Raw genomic sequence first — 14992 nt, 5'->3', positions numbered from 1 at the left:
ACTGGTGCATAAAGTGGAAAATCAAGCTCAATGGACAAAAGAGCCAAGCAATATTACTACAGAAGAGAAGACTGCGACCCACAACAAAACTGGATGTTGACGGCGAAGAAATCGACTGGAAAAATGAAGCCAAATATTTAGGAATAACGCTTGACAAAGGACTTACCTGGAAAAATCATATCAAACAAGCAATCGACAAAACGAAAGCAGCGATGAATAGACTCTATCCTCTGATAGGAAGAAGAAGCCACATGTCGAAAGAGACAAAATTGAAGATAATCAAAGCCGTTGCTAGGCCTCAACTGACTTATGGATCAGTTGCCTGGGGTTTCGCGGCAAAGAGCCATATCAAAAGAATTCAGGCCACTGAAAACAAGCTGCTACGATGTGCAATAGATGCACCTTGGTTTGTCAGGAATAGACAGATTTATAAGGACCTGAAATGGGAAACCATAACGGAATTCATGAACAGAAAAGCAGAGAAATTATTCGAAACAGCGAAAAACCATCCGAATCAAGAACTCAGGAGACTAGTGGACTACGACCCAGAGGAAGACAAAAGGAGAATGCGAATTTACCGAAGGGGACCAAGAGATCAATTAAAAAGAGATTAAAATAACAACAGAAACTTATTGAAAATTTCAATAAAGTGTTAATCCAATAGAGGATAAACACAAAAATCCCAGCACGATAGTGTGCGAGAAGAAAACCGACCAAGAGATGAACGGTTTATAGGCAACTGCCCGGAACCAAAATTCAAGAAGCAGTAGGGTTTTTAGTGGGTCTCGAGCTCAGGAGAGTGAGAAACCCCACACTGTTCCCCCTCAGGAGATGAGGGTGGTTCGTCTGTCTTGCAGATTTTCCCCCTGCTACACCAAAAAAAAAAAAAAGAGGGTGACATTGTTAAGCATTCAATTATAAACACCCTGTTGAATATTTATATATATATTATATTAATTATATTTTATTGGAGAAAAAGGGAATACTTCTGGAGACGCCCGTTTTTGCACTTTGGAGACAGAAAGGTAAGACCCAATGAATTATTAACACTGCATTGATATGGCCGATACGAAAATCCATACTACTAAATGAATTCCAAAATTTCACTAACATGCCACTATCTTACCTTTGTCCAGCTGAGGATATTACCGTAATAGCAAAAAACATGTCTAGGTAAAATAACCCATGGTAGTGAAAATCATGTGATTCATTAGTAATTGTAGTTGTAATTTGTTCAAGTGTAAATCAGAGTATTTGAATAGCGTTGTGGTGGAATAACAATTGGAGTGCAAATATAACTTGCCACAAAAAGAATACCTGTAATATTGGATTTTTACCTCAAAAAAAAATTATGATTAAATCAGTGGTTTTCTCGATAGGAATATTGAATACAACTGATGTTATTGCAGGTCACCATTTCCTCAACAGCAAGTCGCAAAAGAAGTCGCGAAGATATTTCAACAATAAGCGATGGTCCTACGAGCAAAATAAAAATGGCTAGACAGGACAACGGAATCCCAGAAACCTATAGATTGGTATTGATAGCATTCTATCTGGATGAAATTTTAAGATATCACTGAATGATTTTGAAAAAGCTTATGTTCATTATAGAACGAGCTGGAGATCTCCAATATTAGATTACGTTTCATTTGGTTCCGATTGTTTCATTGATATTTAACGATATTAAATAATTCTGAAACAGTATTAATTTTCAGTGTGATTACTTCAGAACTTCTTCATGAAGTAGAAAAGGCTAATGTTAGGAAAACTGTTGCACAAATAAAATTGAAAAGAATGAAAGAGAAAGTTCAACGGTTGAAAAGAAAAGTTACTAACGTAAAACAAGTGTTATGGGCTGTGAAGAAAAAAAATTGGCTTTCCGAGAATGGACTTCAGTGGATGACAAAGTCGGTCACTACTGGACTACCGTTCTCTCTATTGAAAAGATCCTTAGATATTCAAAAGAAAAAATCGCAGGGAAAACAATATAAACATTCATACGGAGAAGACATCAAAACATTCGCAATGAATTTACAATTTCTATCATCAAAGGCTTATTTATATGTTAGAAATACCTTTGATCTTGCTCTTCCAGCACCCTCAACCATCCGAAAATGGCTGAGCAAGGTTGATTGCGAGCCTGGATTCTGCGAGAATTCCTTCACTACCCTGAAAGTCCTTGTCGCTGAAAATAAGGAGAGAAAGAAAGACACTTTATGTAGCCTTATGCTCGATGAAATGTCAATAAAAAAACAAATCGATTTGAGACATGAAAACGTGGGGGTATGAAGATTATGGGACCGGGATCAAAGATGATTCACTCAAATGTGCCACTGAAGCATTAGTTCTAATGGTGGTCTCCTTACAGGGTAACTGGAAATTACCCATAGCATATTTTTTCATAAATTCAATGACGGGTACTGAAAAAGCGAACATTACAAAAGAGGCTTTGATAAAATTGCATGAAGTTGGAGTGAAAGTAGTATCGGTTACTTGTGATGGACCTTCAGCTAACATTACAATGGCGGAGAAACTTAGTGGGAGTATTCGAAATTTGAATAAACTCAAAACATGTTTCCGACACCCACTGACGAAGGATAAGGTGTTCATAATTTTTGATGCATGCCACATGCTCAAATTAGTTAGAAATAATTGGGCAAGTTGTGGAATATTTCTAAATGACAAAAGGGAAAAAATTAACTTTGAATTTATTAATAAACTACACATGGTTCAAGAAGAAGAATATTGTCATTTCGGAAATTAAATTGGGATAAACCATATCAATTGGATGTCCCAAAAAATGGAAGTTAGTTCTGAATATCTATAAGTGGATTCCCATCAATTCAACTCGTACTTTTAGGTGAATTTAGCTGCGCAGACACTAAGTTCCAGTGTTGCAAATGCCTTGGAATTTCTATCCAAGGATATAAAACATCCAGACTTCGTAGATGCAAGCCCAACAATAGAATTTATAAGAATAATTGATCGGTTATTTGACTTATTGAATTCAAGAAATCCATTTGCAAAAGGCTACAAAACACCGTTGAAAAAAATTAATGTTTCTTTTTGGATGCCACTTTTAGAAGAGGCTTTCACTTATTTGAAGTCGTTGAAACACGTGGGTGGACAATATCTGCATATTTCAAAAAATATGACACCAATTATTGGCATTTGTACTACAATACAATCAATATTAGGAATTTTTGATGAATATGTCAAGAAAGAAAATTCGCCCTTAGAATATTTGCTGACCTACAAGTTCAGCCAAGACCATCTAGAATTATTTTTTATTAGCGATCGGTAAGAAAGTTCTTATTTTAAACACATCAATCTTTAATATGATTCTAATTCACAAATTTCCATGCAAATCTGGGATTCTACTCCAGGACTTCGGCACTGCAGGACAAACGCCAGCAAGCCGGCTGTAAGAATGTTTATTGATTCGCTGAATATGTCCGAATAGTCTTATTTCATGCATTTTTTCTGGTTGTTTTGATTCTTTCAGTTTCATACGTCTCATACCATATACATTTTATGTCCTTTTGCTTACCCATGTCCAAGTGCTGAAATTGATGTTATCTCTTCTTTTCTCATCATTTTTCAGGGGAAGGAATGGTTGGAATAATAATCCTACAGCATATCAATTCTACTACACTTTCAGAAGACTCTGCCTCAACATTGATTTGAAGGTATTAAAAGGTAATTGCGATATATTAGATAATACAAAAATGCTCACTTCCTCTACCTCAATTGCGAAACGAAATGTGTCCACAGAGCTGGATCTGGGTGATATGGCAATTATTGAAAAATATGGAATCGATTATAATGAGCTGGTCATAGAAGATGATGAATTTATGTATATAGTTGATATTTTACCATCCCTGTCACTGTTGAATGAAAATGTAGTAGTTCACATAGCCGGATATGTTGTACGGTCAATTTATAAACAAATTAAATGCACCGAATGTCTCGATTCATTGGAAGAGTCGCATTATAAATCAAACGATCGCCAACAATTCATGTTATTGCATAGGAAGGATAGAGGTGGACTTATAAAACCATCCAAAGATATCATTCAGGTTTGTATGTACACAGAAAAGAAAATTCGGCAACTGCTGAACATAACCAATAACCTAATGCCGACTGAAAAGAATTTTTTGGACACCTTTATTATGCAGGCTTCATTGTTCTTGGTTCAGCAAAGAAATATATTCAAATGTTTGGAAGACCATGTATTCGATACTTCCCGTATGAATTGAATCACACAATGAAGTTGATTCGATTGAGAATTTACTCAAAAATAAGATTTTTCAAAATTTCCAAAACGACAGACTGATCTTATTAGAGGAGAATTAAAAAGAAAAAAATTGAGTAAACTGATATTATTTTACAACCAATAATTATATTTAGTATACTATAGGTTTACTGTTTGTCTTTGTATAAGAATAAACAATACCTCAAATTTCAGAATTATTTATTGGTTTCGCTGCCAGCCCCCCTCCTTCCTAGTTCCCGCATGCAAACAATTGTACTTTTACATTTTCCATAAATACAGCATGGGAGCGCCTGCTATAAAAACTTCCTTTTCCTATGTCGCCAAGGATCCCCACTATAATCAACGATAATCTAATCATATTAGGTGCTATTCAAAGATTGAGTGAAAATCACCAATTAATTAAATGCACTTTAATCAATGACTCCAAAATGCAAATTTTACATTGATAACTCCCGTTTAGCTTCAACAATTGCATACTATTTTATTGAAGCCGATCCTGTCCAGAAATAAACTAATGGTGCGCATTCGCATTAACGACAACTGTCAATATTTCGCCCCATTTTCTATTTCCTAGCACTGCATTAGAATTCTAGAGTAAGTATATATATTATGATTTCTATGGTGCAGACGGTGAAGAACTCCTCGTAAGTGAGTTTTTGCTCCCCGACAACGCGAGTGAGATGGTGCTTAGTAGATTTGACAGCGGCTTCCCAAAGGCCGCCAAAGTGAGGACTGGAAGGTGGTATGAATCGCCAGTCAGTTCCGGAAGACGAGGCTGCATCACAAAGACTTTGCTGATGTTGTGGAGTAGACAATAAGCGACCAAGATCACGGAGGTAGTTATGTGCACCCACGTAGTTGGTCCCGTTGTCAGAAAAGATAACGGCAGGATGACTTAGGCGTGCGACGAAGCGACGATAAGCAGCAATGAAAGCTGGGGTGGACAGCTCAGATGCCAATTCTAGGTGAACCGCTTTGGTGGAAGATTGCCCATTGGTTGAATTAGAGGACGGGGTTTGCAGGAAAAGCATCTATTGCAGTTGCGCAGATGAATACGCAACACATTACGACCGTCCAAAATCCAATACCGTCGGCGAATGAACGAGTGAGTACCGAGAGCACCGGCGTGCAGAAGACGAAGATGGGCATCATCGATAATCAGACGAGTGAGATGATCATTTTTTGGCAGAAGAACCGGATGATTGTGTCGATATGGCAACAGCGAGTATGAAAGGCGACCTCCAACATGCAGTAGTCCATGCTCATCACAAAACAGGTGGAGCTTCATAATAAGCCGATGACGGGAAGACGGTTTCTGAAGCTCAGCTAGCTCCTCGGCAAAATGAACAGATTGGACTAGACAGATCAAACAGATCTCGGCCTCCTGGAGTTCAATAGAGGAGAGGAAACCTGAGCGAGGTAAAGATGGATTACGAGCATTAAGAATTAAACATCGACAAAAGGCAGTCACACACTTGAGACGAAGATACGAGGAGAAAAGTTCAACCAAGGTGGGTTCATCTGAGATGGCTGCTAACATGAAAGTGGAGGTCGGCTTGGCCTCGACCTCCACTTGTTGCACAATCCGCTGGATTGTCCTCAGAGACCACATGCCTCCAGCAATCTGAAGGAATCATATCCTGGATCTCAGCGACTCGATTGCCAACAAATGTCTTCCATCTGTGACTTTCACCGCGGATCCACGACAAAGCAACGGAAGAGTCACAAAAGGCAATACACTCAGTTGTGAGATTCGGCAGAACGCGGGTGGACAGATGGTGCATGAGTTTTGCGAGCAGATGGGCACCGCACAGTTCAAGACGAGGCAGGGTCACAGCTTTGCAAGGAGCGATTTTAGATTTGGCCGCTAGAAGAGACACGTGGTATTGATCAGATGATGTAGAATTGCGAAGATAGACGACTGCAGCGTAGCCCGACACAGATGCGTCACAGAAGCCAATCAGCTGATGAGCTGAAGAGGACACGGCAGGGATATGAAGTTCTGCCAAGGTGGGAAGCTGGGATTGAAACGGCAACCACGAAGGCTGGGCTTCATTCGAAAGAGGTTGGTCCCAATCCAGATGAAGAAGACAGAGCTGACGAAAGAAGATCTTGGCGTAGAAGGTGATAGGAGCTAACCATCCCAAGGGATCGAAGATTCTGGCCAGCTGACTCAGCACAGTCCGTTTGGTGACTGTCGCTGAAGTCAGGCGGACAGAGTAGAAGAAGTGATCAGATGTAGGGTTCCAGCCAAGTCCCAGAATCTTGAGACTCGGTTCACGGTCAAGAAGAAGGGGGTTAATTGAAGAAGATTTTCTACAATGATCAGGAGGAATACCGTCCAGCAGAGAAGAATGATTAGAGGCCCACTTGCGCAGCTCAAAACCACCCGCCATGAGCAGATCCTGAACTTGCTGCCGCAGTTCGAGAGCTTCAGACTCGGATGAACAGCCTGTCAAGATATCATCGACATAAATCTCATCTAGCAAGACATGCATTGCAACAGGAAATTTGGCTCCCTCATCCGAAGCCAGCTGCCTAATAGTCCTAAGTGCCAAATAAGGAGCGGCAGATAGTCCATAGGTGACAGTGTTCAGACGATAATATTGTAGAGGTTCCTGTTTGGTGAAGCGCCAGACTATGCGTTGATAGTCTCGCGATATCTACCCCTGACTGAAGTGCCCCGAGAGATGACAGCGCGGATTGGAGACCTGGACCCGGCAGGAGGCAAAGGAGAACATTGGTCCGTCGAGGGGGGATCCGTGTGGGAAGCTGAAAGGGGCGAGGTGGTAGGTGCCAAGTGGAGGATCGTGTGGTGTCGTCGCCCGCACGTGTGACAACACTGAACCGAACTGCACGCAACAGTACCATGGAAAGCCGACATGCAGTTTCTACACAATTGCCTTTCAGTCAAGAAAGCTCGCGTTTGGTGGATGTTCATCGCCTTGAATTCTCGACACTGGCGAATAGAGTGATTCGGGGTCCAATACACACGGGCTGAGGAAGTACTAGATGAAGCAGAGGGGCGTACTCCAGCATATGCATGGGGGCGAGAGGATGGACCAGGGGACTTTCCAACACTCGCAACTTTCGATTGATGAATTCGATCAGTTGAACGAGAGTGGGAAAATCATCAGAGGATATTGGCAGCGCCTTGATGGCATTTATGGCGTTCTGATGGGTGGTGATGGACCGCTTCAATTGTGGCAAAGAAGACACAGATGCTGGCCGGGACTCTAAAATCTGGTTCACGTAAAGATCTGCCAGACGCCGGGGATTCTGGTAGCGGGAGTGAAGGGCCTGATAAGCCAGATGATAGTTGGCCGAATTCATCTCGAATCCGGAGATCACTGATGCGGCCTCACCGGAAAGAGTTTGACCTCAGTGGTCAAACCCTTAACTAAATTGAGCAGGGTGGAAGCTGCGGCGAATGCATTCTCGCGCTTGACCATCGACTCGGTGATAGAGGCCTTCAATTTGTCTTCGACGGCATTCCGACCTTACTGAACGACCCCGGTATGTAAAAAGAATGATTTATTGACCTACAGTTTTACATCCTCCTCCTTCTCAATAATTCACTATTTGACTGAAAAATCCCTGTGACATACCTAGATACACATAACTAATCAAACGTTCAATATTTGCACTTCACTTTCAGTAATACACTTTTCAACTGACAAAATGTCTATATAACTGATGAGACTAAATGATAATAAATACATATCCACTAATCAAAACTCCATATCTGTTTACGTGTTGCAGCGCCCTTGACGGTAGTTAAAACTCTAATGATGCAATACTCTCTCAATGGTCTGAAAATGATACATGGACAAATATTGAGGAAAGTTACAAATATTTCAAGTGAAAATCATGGAGCGGAAATATGAAATTAACTAAATGTGGATCTAATTTGGATGCAACACAGGCACAAATACATTGAACTCTCTTATGTTCGATAGCTCGGTAATTTTGTAGAGAAAATAGGACACTATTTCTTGCGGTTTGAAGCTGAAGCGAAAGCGAAATATATATGTGTATGAAACAATAAAATTTATATAAAGAAAATGCGGTCAACAATGATGACTTACCAAAACTGTGAACAACGATGACTTCAAGGTTCTGTTCCAAATCCCACCTTTTTCCATGGACCCTTTGCTGCGGGATATCTGCTCCAACTTTTTGTTCAAATGCGGTGTTGAAAACACAATCAAAATGCGATGCGAAATTTCCAAATTAGCGGGTCAAACTATGCGAGTAATAAATCCAAAACTAGTCCAAAAATAGCGTAATTTTAAAGAGAATTGCAATAACACAGGTGATAGCGAAACTTTGTCAATTCGCGTTCGAGAAGCGTATGTTCTCGAACAACATATGCGAAGCCACCTGTATTGACTTACAATTCGGGCGAGATTCAAATATTCAGCGAACGCTTTAGCTTCAAATTTATGTTATAACAAAAGGACCGAACAAACTCAAAAAAATAAAAATAGAATAACTTCTTTATTGATTTGCATGCCCAAATATCGCAGCAGACCAATAATGGTTAATTTATTTATTTATTTTATATATTAACTCATTTAAGTAATACGCTATTCCTTAGACTAGGTCAATTACAGAATAGAAGAAATTTACAATTAAAAATAATACAATAATTTAACTTCGTGTACAACTAAACTAAACAAAAAATAAGCAGCATAATAACCAAAGCAGAGCATGGTCTGAAAAAAACTCCATTGGAGAAAAAAAACCTACACTCGGCGATGTAAAAAAAAATTCAACCAAGAATAGCCCTCTTTATATAAGATGAATTGCAATGAAATATATCAATAATACTGATATGACATGTAATCACTACACATTACATACAGAAGCGAAAAAAGAAGTAGGTACATTGGAACGTGAAAAAGGTTGGTGAAATGTGGTCTTATTTCGCACGGGTAATCTAGGAACATGAACATTTATAAGGGCAAGCAAGTAGGGACAATCAATTACCGAGGATAAAATCTTCATCAGGAAAAAATACCTAAATAAGTACGCCGTCGCTCTTGAGAATTGACTCCAAATCTACTTAAGAGATTTGCATGTACAGTACCCCTGTTTGGATAAACACCGTCAATTCGAAAACATATATACTTAAAAAATCGCCTCTGTACATTCTCTAAACTATTGACATGCACATCATACCATGGGCTCCATATTAGGCCACCATATTCGAGCCTTGACCTCACAAAAGCATTAAACAAAGTGAAAAGGGTTCTGTTATCTTGTAACCACCTTGAGTTTCTCAAAATTAAACCAAGTGTTTGAAATCCCTTTGAAACAAGAGATCTCACATATGGTACAAAACTGAGTCCCTGGTCAAACAGACCTCCTAGGTCCCCATACTGCGCCACCATACCAAGGACACAGCCGTCAACGTTATACGAAAACTGAATCATTGTTCTCTTACGGCTGTATGATAACACGTTACCTTTTCCGATATTTAGGGGAAGTAAGTTATCCCTGCACCAACGATTCAAGTCATCTATTTCACCCTGAAGATCCCAAGAATGTTCAATAGAAAGAATACGACGAAACAATTCAAAATCATCTACATAAAGGAGGATAACGTTGATCAAAATTATGAACAAGAGTATCCCCAAAATAGACCCCTGTGGAACACCAGATAACGCCACGAACGTATTCGATCTTAAACCAAAGCACCGAACCCAAAGTTTTGTGTCCGAGAGGTAAGACTTCATGAAGCACAAAAAGCCGAGATCCAATCCAAAAACTTATGGATGATCTAGTCGGTCAAACGCTTTCGAAAAATCTGTATAAACGACATCGACATGAGAAGATTCATCCTCCAGTGATGTACTCAGTCAAACAAGTTTAATTGGTCACGGTTGATCGACCCCTCACGAACCCATGCTGACTATCAGAAATATGACATCTTACATATGAGTAAATTATGTCATAAGGTACACTCTCAAAAACTTTACTGAAGTTGCTCAAATTAACAATGGGTCTGTAATTTTCGATGTTAACCCTGTTGCCCTTTTTGAAAACAGCACACACTCTACCCTCTTTCCAGATGGTCGGAAAGGGAAATTTTGAGAGAGACAACCTATAAATAACAGTCAGAGGTTTGACCAAAACGATCGCACAATCCTTCAACAGAAAAGATGGAACTCCATAGGGTCCTGCTGTCATATTTGCCTTGCATTTTTTATGTACTTGAGCACAGCATCCTCCGTTATTTCAGGAACAGTTAGAGTTTGGCCAAAAGAGTTGACAGGTGGCAGATCACTCAGATTGAAGTCTGAGTTTTCAATAAAAGTTGAGCTGAAAAAAGAACCGAAAGCCTGAACAGTGTCCTGAGGAGTTGAGAGGTGATGATCTCCGTAGTTCATCGAACCAGGAATGAGAGAACTATCCCGAATTGAATTTATATAAGACCAAAATTTTAATGGGTTCTCAGATAAATCTGCCTCAGCCTTTTTCGTGAAATTAGCTCGTGCTATAGCAACTTCGTTCTTTATTTTCCTGCGAAGATCTTTATATTTATCGACATATTGAACATCGCCCGTTGATTTATATATGTGCGGATACCTATTTTTTTTCTTTCAGCCTAGTAATAATATGTCCCGTGAACCATGATGGGTAAGAAGACTTTCTATTCATCGATCTGGGGACACATTGAGAAAAAACATTATTCAGAATAGAATAAAACATGTTACAAGCTAAATTGACATCAGTTTGTTCATTCCATATATCCCAATTGGTGTTAAGGATCGTGTCATAAAGCCGCGGAAAATCAGCCTTTCTGAAGTTAAAACACATAAGATTGGCTTTAACACTTAATCGATGGCGTTATTGGTTCGGTTATCGACACCAAACACCGAAATATTGGTGTTACGCCACTGTCTCTGCATGTAGCTTGTGAATCCATCATCATTAATTATTTCGCAAACGAAGTCTATCCCTTCAGAAATTCGTTCTGCGGGCAACAGTGGAAGGGCCATAGCCATTCTGACGGCAACTGCGTCATTTATATGCATTTGGCGAGCTGAAAAATATTTATCAATTGAAAAATAATCCATATGCTTTCATAAACACTTGATTTCGAATACCATATCGTACCTACCTTTGAGAAATACATTTTTTGCGAAGTGGAACCAGCAACCTCTCAAGGAAATTCCAGCAAACACTTCTCGAACTGCATGTCTAAGGGCCACCTCATAGTCACAAAGGACAGAGGAGATATGGGAGGCGCCAAATAATTGCCTGGTGTATCGCAGTACCCCAGTGTATGTCTCCCTGGTGCGGTTTGGCATCATACAAAACACCACAGTGTATGCCTTGCAGGAAAAAAAAAATAAGAAATGCCAAACTAGAAAATAATAAAAAAGTTATGCTCACCGTGTGATCCCTCATCCAATGGATGATGAACAACTGATGGGTTCCACCTGCTCTGGGCACAATTTTGAATGTCGCGTCCATGTGCAAGTGGAGACTATTCCCATCAATTGCCTCTCTTAGAATACCAGGGGACACAAAAAAGAGGCATCCATCCCTGATGCCATCGAAGAATGGTCTCTGTTGTGGCCCCAATTCCAATGAATATTTCCGATATCTGGAACAATTGAACATGAAAAATTTAATTCTTTTTTCTTTAAGACAGATGAAGTCAATAAAATATGTTTGAAAAATATTGAACTTACGATGCATTTGCCAAATAGCCAGCAGCATCCTCCAATGTAGCTGGTATGGGAGGTTGCACTTTCCTCCTTTCCCGCTGCATCATCGGTTTTACAGTGAGGAACCCATTTGTGAGCCTCAAAGATGCCTCATTGTGGCGAATCTCTTCCTCCATGAATATATGGAGGAGAGTTGATGTTTCGGTCCTACTTCTGAATGCTAAGATACTTTATAGCCGAATATCTTGAAGCAGGACCAAATCTGCCAAATGGTTATGCTCCGCTCTAAAACCACATTCTAGATCAAGTATTGTGTTTATTTGCAATAAATTGAAACCTTCGAAGGTAGTTATTAGATACTTAGTAATAGTTATATTCATTAAGCAAATAACCAAACAATAAGTAAATAATGGTAAATTCGATTTTGGAGTTTTAGGAAACTTGCCCATTAGGTATTAGCCCAGAGAACTCACCTCAAAATCCATTGCTGACCCTCCTGCATTTTAATTCTGGCAGAGCACAATGGATCTTGACATTTTAAATATGTCCTGCCTCTTGATGCCTGTTTATCTTTGATAAAAAATATGAAATTTTCGGGTGAAATATACCTTTCGGTACTTCAACTTCCATCTGAAAAAAATTGTTTTTAAAATCAATAATTTATAAGAACATGGGTGTTCATTGGTAAATGAACAGACTTGTGCCTTGTATTTTCCAAATACTTATATGGATAGCCCTGTCGGAAATGGATATGTTACAACTAGACCTCTATAATACTTAGGTTTTTTGGACTCGACTAGATTATAGCTCTACATACCTCATCAGGTTTACCTAATTTTACTCACCAATTATGTTATGTACCCACATTTTCTTTTCGGAAAAGTATTATCATCAAATAATATGAAATTACCCTTTTATATTTACTCACCTTCTTTTTTATCAAGGAATAAATCAATTGAAAAAACAACAGGAACTTCAACAGACACTCAATAACAACAATAAAAACAAAAACAAATAACAACTCTTTACAAAACGCAGGAAAATCTCGAAAATCTATAAAACAAGCAAAATAGCAGCCAGAACGTTTCAAATGAACTGAAGACTGAAGCGGCAAACCAAGCGCAAGCCCAATGTTCAAAAACGGTTGATAATTTCAAAAGAAGGATTTCTATTCGCTGCTGATTCCGTTCCGCTATTGGGTGGTTAATACGTAGCCTCGTAGCCACTCATTTCGAATATTGGAATATTTCAGCAGGGTTGCCGGAGCACTCGAAATGAAATTCTTGAATCGTAGTATATACGGGAACAGGATATGGCATAAGTCTGAAATATTGAAATATAATCTTCGACCAAAAAATCAAAATGAAAGATCATAAGCCCGTCAATTGATTTTTAATAAAATTGACTGTTTTTTCTTTAATTCCTTAGCCGAATACCATTCCGTTTTTCAAATGGAAACTGGAAACATATACGATGTGTGGGCTTCTTGAAAAGCTCATGGAAAATAGAATCCCACCATAATCTTCGTTGACTCTGAAACACTTTATCAATACTTTTGAATATCATCACCTATACCTATTTGATTTATTTTCTGTGTTCGAGAATAATTTTTTTATCGAAAATCTTTTTTTTGGTGCCTTTATTATTGATATGGCAACGCTGTATGGATCCTCCGTAGCTCTGAAACTGTAGATGTGAATCGTATTTGAAGCGGCCAATGAGAACGTCTCCCCCGTGGTTCAACCGCTTCACTCCTCTACAACATTCGGATGCGTTCCGCATTCGGATGCGTTCCGACATAATTCACGCAGGTTCAATTCACGCGAGAGTTCGTTTTTAAATCTTATATTTCAGAATATACAAGGTGTTCCATCTCAGACGAGCCACCCCAAATATCTTATACCATAGTGATTGGAAAAATTTTCCAAAAAAAGTCAAATGATTTGTTTGGGGGACATCTTTTGATGCATTTTTGAGGTTTAAACGAGCAACCTACTAAGAGGGGGCGCTTCAACCCCTCAAAATTGAATAGGGAAGAAGAGTTGAGTAATACTTCATAAGAAAAGTCTTGAAAACCTCTTTACAGCGGTGTATGAAAATAGTTATTTTCCTATCAAGTGCGGAAAGTGATACTTGCCCGCACGAAACTGCCGTTGCCCGAACGATGCGAAGCAGAGTTCGGGTAAGCAGTTGAGTGCGGGCAAGACACTTTCCGCAAGACTTAGGAACAATATTTTTTCTACAAGCGCTTGAAATAAATAAATGTATCCATTTTGCGACAGATCATATCTCATTTTATTAATTCATATATAATGACAGACGTTATTCCGCATGTCGTTACTAAGGGTTTCTCATCGTTGACGTTCTGTCCATAGAAAGATGATAGAATTTAATTTACTCTATAATATTTGCGTGCGGGAAAGAAATAGCAGGCGTTTTTCCCGCACTCTTTGGGAAAGTGACTCTTTGCAACTTGGAATGCGTGCGGGAAAAAGGTTGAACGCGCACGCTTGTAGAAAAAAGTAATTTTTTATTTAATTATTTGAAGTCAAGGAGGTGAACCCTCTTTATACAAAGTGTTGTAACAAAATACCGAACAAAAATATAAAATATACATTCAAATACACACATAAATACCAAATTGAACAAGTTCAGTAACATTAATGCTAACGATTAACAAGCTTCTTAAGCTTCAATTTAAACGTACCAAAATTAAAAGTACTCTTAATTCCACAAGGAAGAACAAGTTTATTCCATTTGGAATCTTGGACTTAAGATGTCCCCACAAGAAAAAGTCCAAAGGGTTCAGGTCAGGAGATCGGGCAGGCCACTCCATAGGACCTCTTCTTCCAATGCAACGACCAGGCTCTATCTGTTGCCTTCCTGCTTTCTCTGATCGCCCAGGGAGATGCCATTTTGCTGCCCCAGCTCTTCTATTGCCTCGTCCAATTCGAAGTTGAATATGGAGGGGGACATCGGTTCGCCTTGCCTTGTCCCTATCTTGACAGGAAGGGTACAGATCTCCTCCGCAACA

The 14992-nt window shown here is 39.3% G+C and overlaps 3 protein-coding genes across 3 annotated transcripts; 1 reads left to right on the top strand and 2 right to left on the bottom strand.

The window, feature by feature from the left end:
• Positions 1-2693: 2693 nt before the first annotated feature.
• Positions 2694-5507, top strand: LOC123318311. Its single transcript, XM_044904928.1, has 3 exons — positions 2694-3424; positions 3605-4248; positions 5299-5507. Exons 1-3 carry the CDS (start codon positions 3339-3341, stop codon positions 5505-5507), a joined length of 939 nt encoding a protein of 312 aa, XP_044760863.1. The 5' UTR covers positions 2694-3338.
• Positions 5508-5793: 286 nt separating this feature from the next.
• Positions 5794-6774, bottom strand: LOC123318310. The gene has a single exon (XM_044904927.1). The coding sequence runs from the start codon at positions 6772-6774 to the stop codon at positions 5794-5796; it is 981 nt and encodes a 326-aa protein (XP_044760862.1).
• Positions 6775-11218: 4444 nt separating this feature from the next.
• Positions 11219-12254, bottom strand: LOC123319412. The gene is made up of 3 exons (XM_044906350.1): positions 11983-12254; positions 11406-11894; positions 11219-11327 (listed from the first exon to the last, which is right to left on the bottom strand). The coding sequence occupies exons 1-2, from the start codon at positions 12132-12134 to the stop codon at positions 11504-11506; spliced, it is 543 nt and encodes a 180-aa protein (XP_044762285.1). The 5' UTR covers positions 12135-12254; the 3' UTR covers positions 11219-11327; positions 11406-11503.
• Positions 12255-14992: the final 2738 nt, after the last annotated feature.

The sequence above is a fragment of the Coccinella septempunctata genome, chromosome 8 (assembly GCF_907165205.1).
Source record: "Coccinella septempunctata chromosome 8, icCocSept1.1, whole genome shotgun sequence".
Lineage (NCBI taxonomy): Eukaryota > Metazoa > Arthropoda > Insecta > Coleoptera > Coccinellidae > Coccinella > Coccinella septempunctata.
Note: the sequence above shows the minus strand (reverse complement) of the source record. Positions and strands in the feature narration are given on the sequence as shown.

Excerpts from the sequence above, each read along its gene's own strand:
- LOC123318311 (XM_044904928.1), top strand. The coding sequence starts at position 3,339 with ATGATTCTAATTCACAAATTTCCATGCAAATCTGGGATTCTACTCCAG. Across the intron at positions 3,425-3,604 it reads CAAACGCCAGCAAGCCGGCT|GGGAAGGAATGGTTGGAATA; the intron begins GTAAGAATGTTT and ends ATCATTTTTCAG. Across the intron at positions 4,249-5,298 it reads CCATGTATTCGATACTTCCC|GAAAAGCATCTATTGCAGTT; the intron begins GTATGAATTGAA and ends CGGGGTTTGCAG.
- LOC123319412 (XM_044906350.1), bottom strand. The coding sequence starts at position 12,134 with ATGGAGGAAGAGATTCGCCACAATGAGGCATCTTTGAGGCTCACAAAT. Across the intron at positions 11,895-11,982 it reads GGCTATTTGGCAAATGCATC|ATATCGGAAATATTCATTGG; the intron begins GTAAGTTCAATA and ends CAATTGTTCCAG.
- LOC123318310 (XM_044904927.1), bottom strand. The coding sequence starts at position 6,774 with ATGCATGTCTTGCTAGATGAGATTTATGTCGATGATATCTTGACAGGC.